At 41.3% G+C, this 12,845-nt stretch overlaps 1 protein-coding gene across 1 annotated transcript in view; it reads right to left on the bottom strand.

Annotated features, from left to right (window-relative positions):
* Positions 1–12,559, bottom strand: part of LOC111869036 (carboxypeptidase B) — a 36,481-nt gene extending 23,922 nt beyond the window's left edge. The window contains exon 1 of the mRNA XM_023860222.2: positions 11,615–12,559. Coding sequence (XP_023715990.2) covers positions 11,615–12,190 — 576 coding nt within the window. The 5' untranslated portion in view covers positions 12,191–12,559. The remainder of the gene's footprint in view (positions 1–11,614) is intronic.
* Positions 12,560–12,845: the final 286 nt, after the last annotated feature.

Consider the following 12,845-nt stretch of genomic DNA (forward strand, 5'->3'; position numbering starts at 1 on the left):
CGGATAGAAGTGACAAGAAGACGAGGAAGAAGACGTAAGAAGATGCTGGATGACCTTGGGGACAGAAGAGGATACTGTCATTTGAAGGAGAAAGCTCTAGATCGCATTAAGTGGAGGAATTGTTTTGAAAGAGACTGTGGACCTGTCGTCTTGACAGATTACTGATGATGATGATGACTTACAGGGCTGAATGATAACATGGCTTGTACTCGTGTCTTTGGATTCCTGTATACTTTTATTACATCATGACGATGTCAGTTTACGTCTTCTTTATGATACAGGTTATATACCGGTCGAAAGACATTCCTTGCTTCTAAGGTAGGTTCACTACTGTGTGGTATTCGTTAATTGCCCCATTCTTGTTCGGTCTGACGTTATAGTCACCAATCGTGTGTATAAGTGGTCAATAAATCGAGTCACTAATCCAAATCCCGTCTATAGTCACACATACTACGTGACAGTATTAAACAGGACTATTTTTTGTAGTTATTTTTCTTTCGCGGATTAGAACAATGTTCGAAATGAAACCTAGTACTCCACATATAGCTTTGTAACCAAATTAACACTAAAATGGTCAAGTACTGTTTCGTTGTACCAGGAAGTTACTCGTCATATCTGTAAAATGCCGATATTTGGTCGAGTTCTGTACCAATTAATTCCAGTTCTTTTCTCTACCAAATATCCACTTTGATTCCTCCAATCTACGTCCAAATCCTCAATCAAGACGTTCTTCTGTTTCTTTGCAATTTAAAACACGTAGAGTTGGCGTTGGTTTGAACGGGCCTTAAGTACAGCCATGTTGCGTTCTATCACTTACAAACCACATAAAATCGCTATGAAATAAAATACAGGATGTTCAGTTACGGAGGAAACTTCACAACACCGTTGACCGGGCCCAACATTCCTCACAGATTGCTACTGTAACTGCTGATAGCAGAATGAGTCATTAGCGCTGATAAACGCGCCGTTACAGTTACAGCAGCAATCTGTGAGGAATATTGGGCCTGGTCAACGGTGTTACGAAGTTTCCTCCTTGATTGAACACTCTGTACGTTTGATATATTCCGATGTCGGATTGGGGAATCGTTTAATGTTTACACAAGCTTCTGATGTTCCATCACAAAGTCAATAGAATGACTGACTTTTTGGCATTATCCATCGTACTGGTTTTTATTTAAAACGACGCCTTGAAGACTGGACTCTCTCTCCGTTCTCTGGTAAAAAGCCTACTCAGTTGAGGCCAGTCGATATGGCTAGTCACTATACACGTATTCGGAAATTATTGGTCCATGAAGGGTAAACAAACACAGAATAAGAATGCCACTCTTCCAGCCGTTCAGGTGCTACTGAAGGGCGCATCCGTCCATATGTACACATGCATACATAGATACATACATATGTATGTACATAAATATAGGCAGAGAAGCGGTATACCAAAAACCAGTTTTTCATATTCAGGGAGTTAAAAACTTTTAAATCCGTCAAAATGTGGAGATATTTTTCCACGACCACATTTCCTCATATACACTGCCCCTTCTACCCAATATACACAGTCTGTATGAGAAGTAATTCCCTTTGTTTGTAGTTTCGAAGAGGCCTTATATTCACTCATACTAACACATTCGAAGATAAAATTCATACATGGGGATATATGAAATAATACTGGAAAACATACACTCTCTAATGTGATGATCAAAATTACCAGCGGTGTTCCGTGTGATTCATTAAACTTACCTAAAGATTAATTCATTCATCAATGGCCCTACAGCCCTTTGTTGGGCCCTGGCCTCTTCTTCAGTTTCGTAATATTTTACTTAAAAATAGTAAAATTAAAATGAAAATTCGGGACAGTGTGCCATATGAGATTTCAACGAAATCCGTGGAAGGATTTAGGGAATACGTTAAAACGTCCATTTATGATCTTATGTAAACTATGCTTCATTTTAGAAAAATATGGCTGAAAATTGGTATCACACAACGTTTAGTGAAAATCTCCATCGTCGAATTTAAACAGAATCTGTCCAGCGGTTCATGAGACATCACGGCAGTGGATATAAGGAGTATTATCCTTTCGGAGTGACACCGTGTAGTTTGGTAAAAGTTTACAGACTAATCTGAGGAGCATACTGATTCAATATACAGTATCAAAGAATAAGCGAAGCAACAGAAAAGCATCAAACAGTAAGATTGCTTGATGCTTGCTTCTTATCCCTAATCCCGTTAAACAAACTGTCTTCAAATTTGATATGGGAGACTTCCACCAGATATTGTGGTGCAATTATGATGTCCAGCGATGCTGATGCGTAATAGAACCTGGTTTATGTAAGGTCATAAGTGAACTTAGCCATATGTCTAGCAACGGGTCAACACGACACAATGACAACCAATCAACTGACGACGATGTTAGAGCCAACTACATGAAGAGTGTCCAGTGTACTGTTAGTTCCTCGGAACTCTAGCCGTGGTAGAGGGGTCATACCATCTCTCGCGGAGCGGGGGAGCAGTCTTATCAGCTTACGTCAGCGTGGGTACTATCAGTTTTGAATGTAGCGTCTTCGAGTATGGTCAAGTGTATAGTACGTTGTGTATCTATTCCTGGTCTCCGTAGGCAATGTTTTCCGCTCGGGGAGTAGCTCTGAACGTCACCACAGCAAGCGTACAGCTTCGCGTGCTCCACAACAGCGTTTACCTTTCCGCGCGGCTAAAGTTACGAGGCACTGACTATATTTGCGATATAATGAGTCAAGCACTGTCACAAATGGCGACCTTTCTAAACGTGTTCAATTGGTAAGGCTTCGTGGTGCAGAAACGTCTTCACGTGTTTTGGCTATGAATGCAAATCAGGCTCGCGTACTAGAGTATCTTCCTTCATATCCTGTCGGCCGACTGCATTGTATTGGGTCACAAAATATTGTGCATTACGCAAAATGGCAGCTCACTATATTCAGCGAAACTTCTGCCTTATTCTACAGGTAAAATATTAATCATACTATAAATATTGCAAATGGAGCCGGGATAGCTGAGTCAGTATAGAGACTGGCTATGGGCTGGACGGCCGAGGGGTCGGGGTTCAAGTCCAGGTAGGGACACATCTTCCGGATCATTTCTGGTGCTCACCTAGCTTCCTAGCCAATGGGTGTCGCAGCTCTTTTCCTGGGGATAAAGCGACCGGGACATGATACTGATCACTCCCATTTAGTGCCGAGGTTAAGAATACGTGGATCTGTACGACACTACCCCATACGCCTTCATGGCTTAATGCTTAATTAGTTAAGCACAGGGGCAATTTTATCTGTTTTACGAATGTTGCAAATACAATTGAAGGTAATACGATGTTTTAGGATACTTAATGAAAACGTAAACATGTTTGAGTTTGTTTCATGTAGGGTGTGTATTTTATTCGGATAATACGAACCAGAAGGAACTACCTCTCACGGCCCTTAGTGCATATCCCAATATGACAGAATCAGTTCTGTAATTTTGTACAACAGACACAACGATAAACAGATACGATCAGTATATTATTAATCTATTTTATGTACAAAGAAAAATATGAGAATTGTATTATGGTTTAGATATGAGCTGTAGATGTCACTGCCGTCACTAACAGAACGCAATCGGAGCAGTCGAAGCAGTCTCGGTGTCACTGGCGGCATGAATGCTGCTGGGGGCACTCGAACACAGGGACCGCCCTTTCGAATCCAGTTCGGGCAATCGTATCGTTACGAGTTTACTGTGTGGTGATCTCCCATCTAACGAGTCCTACTGTTTGTCTTAAAGTAAAGTGAAACCAGAAAACTGTCTTAAAGTAAAGTAAAATCAGAAAACCAAGGTGAGTCAGAACATTTTAAGAGAATTATCTTTATTGATATATGATAATGGATTGGATTCATCTGGCACAGAATAGGATCTAGTGGACAATTATTGTGAGCTCTGTAATGGACATTTGGTTCCATAAAGGATGGATTATTTCTTGAGTCGCTGTGCGACTACAGGCTTCTCATGAAGGACACTGCTCTTTGGCGTTAGATATGAAAAAGTGCGATACAAAACACAAGGTAACATCGAGGAAAGGATAAACAGATACAGAATTAATAAGTATTGAAAATAATATAAAAATTAATAGATTATTACTGAATGTAAAAAGGATATTTAACCTAATTTGCTGAAAATTTACACATCCCTGTATTCTCCACGGACGATCAGAGTGGCCGCGTGGTCTAAGTCATGAAATGTCTCCGCCCGCTAGGACCGTGGGTTCGAATCCCATTCAAGGCATTTATGTCTGTGTGCGTTTCTTCTGTGTTTGTCTTGTCCTGTGTAGGTAGCGGCCTTGCGACGGGCTTATCCCCCGCCCAAGGAGTCCTACCTTCTGTCTAGGATTAAGAAACTTAAGTGAAATGAAGCGTTTAACGGATGCTGTACGCTCCAAGAAGGAGCAACAGGAATAGACAGACAAACCGATAGATAGATAGAGAGGCAGGCAGACACAGATAGACAGTATTGTCCACGAAAAAGGTGTAATTACTCAGTAATGTGACTTCTGACTAATGAGAAGATTTTGATTCTCGCTAGGGGAAAGCTATTTTGCACCCCATCCAGGTGTGCTATGTGGTTTCCTGACCCCATCCCCTCTCATATAAATACTGGAGCCTCTTTCCTTGATCATAACGTGAAGTTGGCCACTCCCATCTGACATGGAAGTTACGAATACCTCAGCACCCCCTGTACCCATTCACAGCATGATTCTTAAGCACTGGGAGAAGCGAAGGTTTGAATCGGGTTGTAACATCAAGAAAACACGCTCAAGGACAAGGCCTAGTTCATTTATTCAGGCTGGCGGCAGTAAAGTTTGAAGTAGGGCAGTATTGCCGGAAGTAATGGAAGTCTTTTTCTTTCTTGTGTCTTCCTCACGCAATTATTTTCTGTGACAGTTCCGTGAGTTTCGCTGCAGAAATTTGCATGCTGCAATGGTCTAAGTGACTGCGGTTCGTATTACTGGGTTAAACCGAGCTGAGGAGAGTAAAAGACAGTTTTTCTTCCCCTTGGCACTACAGCCCCGGGGGGCCTACGCCTACCTCCATGTACTTCTCCGTTCACTTCGGTTTTTCTAGATCTTACACATACGGTAGGACTCCTTGGGCGAGTGATCAGCTCGTCGCAAGGCCTCTACCTGTACACAAACACAGAAAAACGCACACACATAAACTAAACATCCATGCCCTGAGTGGGATTCGAACCCACGATCCCGGCCTCCGAGCGAGCGAAGAGAGTGCATGCCCAAGCGCCACCTTTTCCACCACAAATCCCACTTGACCAGACCCGGGATCGAACCCGGGCCGCCGCGGTGTGAAGCCAGCAAACTAACCGCTTGAGCTATGGCGCGGCCAAGTTGAATGTAACTTAACTCCATTGATGTGGGTTTCTTTTGGCCGTCAACACAGTAAATCTTGAAACCAGTTCAATATGTCTATACCAACATTTGTTTTATTTAGTGTCTGCTGCATGTTTCGATCCATGTTTGAATCAATATCAGGCAGTTTCTTAAACACGTGTTTGTTATTGAAGTGTTCTAACATGGATCTCTATTAGTATTATTTTACAAATCCGTTGATTTATATATCTCTTTGTATATAATAATTATATAAAAATACCAACATATTGTCACGTGTTGGCTGTGTAACGCGACAAATAACTTCACTCCGGTCTTGGATCTAGCGAATTTATTGCACACTTTTATCCACACACAATTCACAATTTCATTGTCCCAATTACTTTTTCTGCACCAACTTGGCTGCGTCATAGCTCAAGCGGTTAGTCGCTGGCTTCCAACCGCGGCGGCCCGGACTCGATCCCGGCTCTGGTCAAGTGGGACTTGTGGTGGACAAAGTGGCGCTGGGGAGGGTTTTCTCCGAGTACCTCGGTTTCCCCTGCCAATCTTCATTCCACCAAATTCTCCATCACGGTAATCACCCGGGGCAGGCTACAATAGGCCTGTCAGTGGCCGCCGTGCCGAGTGGACACAGTTGGACTCCACCCCCACTAATCGAATTAAAAATTAATACTTATGAGATAGTTACTTTAAGATTTCAACAGTCTCCGGCGACTGCTATATTTCAACTGAACTGCCTGGTGAAAGTGACTTTGCGACTGACGGTCAGTCAGTCAATCAGTAAGTCTTGGTGTCGAGTCCCATCTGGGGCTCATGACCAGATATTTATTACTCCTCGACAGTTACGGTCTTGTTTTTGTGGAGCGCCCTCTCTGACGAGAGGACGGGTCTGTGTTTTGTATATGCTACTGGCCATTGCCAGCGGAGTTTTTCTCAGGTCCAAGTCCCTTGGTACTTGCGACCATATATTACTGTCTCAGATTTGCGACTTCCCATTTCGTCATCTCCTACGACTCGCAGGGTCACGGTGGAGGTATTCGAACCCGCCTCCCAGAACGGGTTGCCCCAGTTGTATTCTTTGTAACAATTTTGCATGGACCGAATAGAAAACACCGTTTCCAACAATAATCCAATTGTTTTAGACGCGTGTTTACCGATTCGTTGCTTAGAAACGGGCTGCATAACAGTGTTGTTTCGTTTCTTGCGTGTATGTTGCGGGTGTTACCCAGCAACGGCCTGTGTTTACATAGTTCCCGCTTAACAACGGGCATGTACCGCAGAATACGTTATAAATACATTTAGAAATCAAGTGATTTTTAAAATAATACTAATATGGATCCACATTAGTATAATTCAGTAACATTTTTGGATTTTGGATTTTTAACATAAAAATTGGAAAATATACATATAATATAAACACCGTCTTAAGTGTAACAATTTTATTGTAGTTATTTCTTCTTTCCCCTCACTCCACACTACATGTTTCGGCCCTAAATGGCCATCATCAGGTGTGTATTCTTACGTAGCTGTTACACTGCCTGTTAAAATTTAAAATCACCAGTCTTTCTAATTGTACAAACTGTTGTATAAACTGTTTGTTAACCTACACGCGTTAATTTTGATTTCTATTTAGCACTTTTTTTAAACAATTTAATTCAAGTTAAAGTATCTATAAAATTTGTGTTCTTTTCCTTTTTCAAATTTTAAAATTAAAATTTTTCTCAGGGTACATGCCCTATGTCTAAGTGCTGCAGCGGCCACTTCTTGTTTATCGTTGTTCAGGTATTGTTCTGTGTAGCCTACACAGGAACTAGATGTGTGGAACTAGATAATAGCTTTTAGAAGAAGGGAAATGATTACGCTAAACGTACAAAGCATAATCGTTGAAATGTACTTCACACACTGAAGTCTACATCGCAGTTAAAGACAGTTGTTAATTTTTTAATTTAACAAGCAGTATCAACTGCTGATGGCCGTGAATGATGAATTGGGTGACAACTGAAAGAAGCTGTTGTGGCCTGTTTCAAGATTCTGTTACATAATTTATTGGGAGAGACGGAAGAAAAGCACAAGAACCCTGAATCATGATGCCCGGGTTTCGAACTCTTACTGTGGACTCTAGACTGTGAATTAGGAACGCTAACCGTGACGACTGGGTGTGTCAATGAGAAAGGAGCATAGTCCCGTCATAAACTGTGGACGTTGTGACAAATTACAATTCTAAAACGAAATAAATTCTGCTGTCATTTACTCAGTGATATAATTAAAATAGAACAGTGACGGCTGACATATGGCATGATGACTTTTACTGATGAATTTGGAGCGATATGAGAGGAACTAAATTTCGGTAAGAGCCTTGCCATGATAAAAAAGAAGAAGAAGAAATATTTGGAGTGGAAGAAAGGAAGATGCCTTGATAAATTTCATGGCACAAGGAACTGCTGTTTTCCACCCTTACAATCGCGGTGCTTGACTATATAGCACGCAGATCCCTCTATATTCCATGTTTTCCAGGATGATTTTTGGATATCAACATAAGAATCATTTTTTTTTACATATATTTCCGTCTTAAATGCAACTTATTATCCAGTCATCCTTCTTCCTCATTACATGTTTCGGCAGTGTACAGTCACCATCAGGTGTTGTGTATCTCGTTAAAATTGTTGCAGTCCATGTCAAAATTACGTATCGCGTGTGGACGCGATATTTTCTAATTAAAATAAATTAACCTTAAATAAAATTAATTAGCATCTTAATGTTTTTCATTGTGGTCGTTGTTCGTTTGGAAGACATTTGCCTGATTATGTCTCGTTTTGGATTTTTTTCGCCCAACGTTTCCTTTGCGTTGTGGGTATTATGCGTGTTACTCGTACAGTTCGTAAGGATGTCGATTTCGTGTTATTATCAGTTTTGTTATGTATGCTCCATTGGCTGTATGTTTCTCACTTGTTAGAGTAGTTACGTCATTAAGTTGTCTGTGTATGTAGGTATTATGTAGATAATATATACATACACAGACCACTTAACGATATAGCTACTTTAGCAGCGTGAAAACATGCAGCCAATGCAGCATACATAATAAAACTGATTATAACACGACATCAGCAGCATGGGAAGTGCGTGTACAAGCTACAAGATTTCTGCCACTGACGGTAAGCTGCCTTTCAACAATCTAGAAGATCTGGTTTGTTATACGTACATTATGTATAGAACGTGAACAGTATAATCGCATCGCAATCCCACAAAATGTTGGTCTCGCAGATGTTAGACAACAGAAAGGAAAATATTTCTTAGCGTATTTTTATCTGTATCTTCTAACATCGCTCTGGGATCAACCCCACCTCCTATCCAATGGGTACCGGGGGCTATTTCCCTGGGGGCAAAGCGGCAAGGGCGTGAAACTGACCACTCACCTCCAACTAGTGCCGAGGTCAAGAAAATGTGGATCTATATATCCACTCCCCTATACGCCTTCATGGCATAGTGCTAAATTAGTTAAGCACAGGAACAACTTATTTTTGTCTTCTAACATCATCTCTAGAATTTCCTTACTCTCTCGCCTAGCCGCTGATTCACTTCACTTGCTGGATACGTACGTAAGCTGATTTCCCTAGCTTAGATGGTTTCACACTGAGTAGATATGTATATTGGTGTCTGTAGGACCTGAGGTTCTCACAGAGGTGGTTACGGAGAGTTTTGTCTTCTGGGATATTAATACGTGTAGTCAATTGAAAGTCAATCGAAGTTGCGGAAGAACACGTTGCCTCCAACTTCATGGTCGAAGAATAAGCCAAGAAAGAAACTAACGTCAATGTAGGTGGCACGCAGAGCTTGCAAGATTTGCTTGTTACCTGCGACATGTTCCTTCGAAACGTCGGTCGACTTTCAACAGACTTCACGGTATTATATCACAGAACAGTTTTCAGACTGTACAATACCACATACTCTGAGTACGACTGTTCCAACCGAACAGGTTGGTCTACATTTATATTCTGGAAGTGTCTCTACGGGGGCACCAGCCATACTGACTGGGGTGTTCTGTAGTTTTTCTTAGTAAGTAAAGGGATCCCTGTAACAGGTCATGTACGCCCACAGGGCTGTGAGATGTTGAGGTTCCCACATTTTCTAGGCAATCGGCTCATAGATGGCGGTAAGGTTGTCAGCCTTACGCGCCGACCGCCCTTTACCCTCAAGAATATTCGTGGTACTCATTCATGTTAGAGGCTGAGTCGACCCCAGGGCCATAGTGCCGCTGGAAGGATTAGGTAAATTGAAAAAATCCACCTCATCGGGATTCGATCCTGCGACCTTTCGGCTTGTAGCATAATGTCTCAACCAACTACGCTACCGCGCGCTCCAAGTTTTTCTGCCAGCAAATTTATTTATATTAACGGCCGCTTTTTTCCAGATCCTTTCTACGATAATTCATCATTCATCTGTCTTCCTACCATCCGACGTCATGTAGTCTCGATGCAGAGCGAGCTGTAGAACAACTCACGAAAGAAATAACACTGTCAGGAAATGTTACACAAAGTTCGGCACGGGCTGGACTCTGCGATCACCACGCGACATAAAGAACTGCAACCAGAACATGAAAACAGGATCTGACAATTTCTGACGGCTATACATTTTGAGGCCAAGTTAGGTGGGTCCCTTGTCACCAAGGCATGGAGGGAAGCTGCAAATATATTGAACAAGCAGTCGCGGACAGCCGACAAGGGGTGATCCTCCAGCTTGTGGGTTGGGCGTGGGGCTAATAACTCACCGTAAAAAATAAGCTTGTTACGAAACTTCTCAAGAAGCCTCCGACCTGGACGGATTCTTTGGATAAACGACCTAAGCAAAAACGAGGAATGTATATAGGATATTGATGGGAAAGCCGCTGGGAAGACCAAGGCGTAGGTGGGTGGACAATATTTAAATGAATCTTAGAGAGATAGGATGGGATGGTATGGATTGGGTTGATCTGGCTCAGTATAGGGACCAGTGGAAGGCTCTTGTGAACACGGTAATGAACCTTCGGGTTCCATAAAATGCTGGGAAATTATTGAGTAGCTGCAGAATTGGAGGTTCCTCAAGAAGGGCTCAGCTTCATGAGTAAGTAAGTGTACATTTTGAGGAAGACGTTCAAGATAAATTTTCTTAGTTATATATTTTTTTCTTATTCGATTGTCTGCAAACCGAATTATATACATTCGTTTTTTTAAATTTTCTATACACACTGGAGAAAATCGGCGGGTTTCTAACATTTCTTACCGGATACCGAAACAGCTTTCCTTCTTTGCTTAGAATTTTAACACGTTTAATACTGTGACGGAATAATTCATTGCTAGGCAACGGCTAAGTAACCACTGCATAAAAGCTGGAACAGCAGCAGAAACTGGAGTTAATTTGACGGGCAACGGCACGCAAACACCTGTTTCCGCGGCAACGAATATTAACAAAGGCATTCCAGTGACAACAAGCAGAGTAACAGAGGACAATTAACTGTTCGACATGATGACTTTTGGTGCCGTGTGACAGTTATGAAAGGGAGTTCATTCGTGAATTAGTGTAGTTGTAGAGATTAGTCAGACAGGAGTCGTAATTCGTTCAGAATGAGTTCAATATGTGAGCTGTCATTATTGACTGTAATTGTACAGGAATGCCAAGAAATCCAATCATCAAATCCAGAACCCGTTATTATTAGTCACGCCAGCTCCGAACACGTGTCAATATATTAAACATCTAATTTACTTTTAAAAGTGTAATCATCTATCCTTTTTTGTTTAGAGAAGGAATGGACAACTTACTTAGGGCTTTGAAGAGTGTTAAGAGCTTCGGTGTCTCCCCTAAATCTTACCTTCCCACAAGGCCTTGGTTTCTTCAACCACTGCTTTCTGTTTTCGAAAAGGTAACTCCAATGTTTACCGAGAGATTGCTCTGGTATCGCTGTACTTAATGGGAATGAAGAAACCAATAAAATCCTAATTTACGATATCCGGTCTTCGAATGGGACTTGAATGTCCAAAATACGAACAGAAATACCAGTCACTGCACTCCGAATTTCGATGGAGTAGTAGATTAGAATCGTATCATCAAATAAGCATCAAGAAAAGGGATGCTTCTGAAACGAAACCAACTCTACTGTCTCTAATACGACGCAGTTATAAAGCCATGAAAGCAACTGGTTGGAAAATTACACTGTAGTTCCAATCAGACAAAACCCAATTTTCTACTAACCTGTATGTCCTTGAAAAGAACGACGAACTCAAGCCCTCGTAAGTTGAGGAACTCTTTGACGTCAGTTAATAAATCTGGGGGCACCAGGATGTCTGCAGAATGGTTCTTCACCGGCTCCGTCCAGTACATCAGTCCTTCTATCTCTTCTCTGAGCGCTAATACGTCATCCACCTGCGGGTCTGTCCTCGGTATCACCCTCAACAGTTGATAACGTTTGTAATTCACTTTCTTCGAACTAGCATCCCGTGTATCATCCATATTTCCGTCAAAACCCCATAAGAGGTTCATACCCGACTCGAAATAGCTATAAAATTTTGTAAAATAGCCCCCCAAACTTCCGATAATTCCAAAATTTGAAAATCGTGGTTCAGAAACTGCCGAAGTTCTTATTGGTCGAATATAATCATTTATATGACCAATTCTGTTTCGTTTATATATCTGTAGCGTGTTTTTAAATGAAGAAACGCTAAAACACGGCATAATTGACGCAGTTAGCGCCAAAATAAAAGTCGCACATGTTAACTTCCTACACAGCCACATCGTTCGTATCAACAGCTTGCTTGTATTATGAACCATTTCTCCTACCTGACATCAGCTAAGAAATAATTCATATAAATTTGTGATCTCACATTTATTTCAATTAATTTCTGCTCACAACGAATTATTATTTACACATAAATAATTATTTCACTTTTAATCATAACGCGTCTCTAATGACGATGACACATTTAATCATTGTTACCAAATCCGAAATGAAAAATAAACGTAGTTTCAATTGCTAGTTGCTGGTAACGCACAATAATTATCATTTTCGTCCGGGTTTGTGTTTGGAGACGTACAACATAAACACAACTGAATTTTAGTGGATGTATTATTGTCGAAAATACCACTATGTACGACTGGACACTATAACGGATACGTTTTCTGCTTCTTGTACGAGTTGGATGTATATTCTTACTGGGTCAGAGTTAGACTTCAACGCTCCTGTCACCAGTCACTGTTATAAAGTAAGCGACGAAGCATAGTAGGCCATCTTCCCCACCAATGCTTTGTTTATGAAGAAAAACCCTGTGCCCCTCCCATCATCATATCGGTTCTTAATACATTAAGGCAGGGACATCCAACATTCTACCATGAAGCCAAATTCAACACACTGTTATTGTATTTGCCCCTTCTGTATGTATACACGTACCACGCAGAGGAGGTTGGAGAATAATAATGAGGAAGGTTA

The sequence above is a fragment of the Cryptotermes secundus genome, unplaced genomic scaffold (assembly GCF_002891405.2).
Source record: "Cryptotermes secundus unplaced genomic scaffold, Csec_1.0 scaffold70, whole genome shotgun sequence".
NCBI classification, from domain to species: Eukaryota; Metazoa; Arthropoda; class Insecta; order Blattodea; family Kalotermitidae; genus Cryptotermes; species Cryptotermes secundus.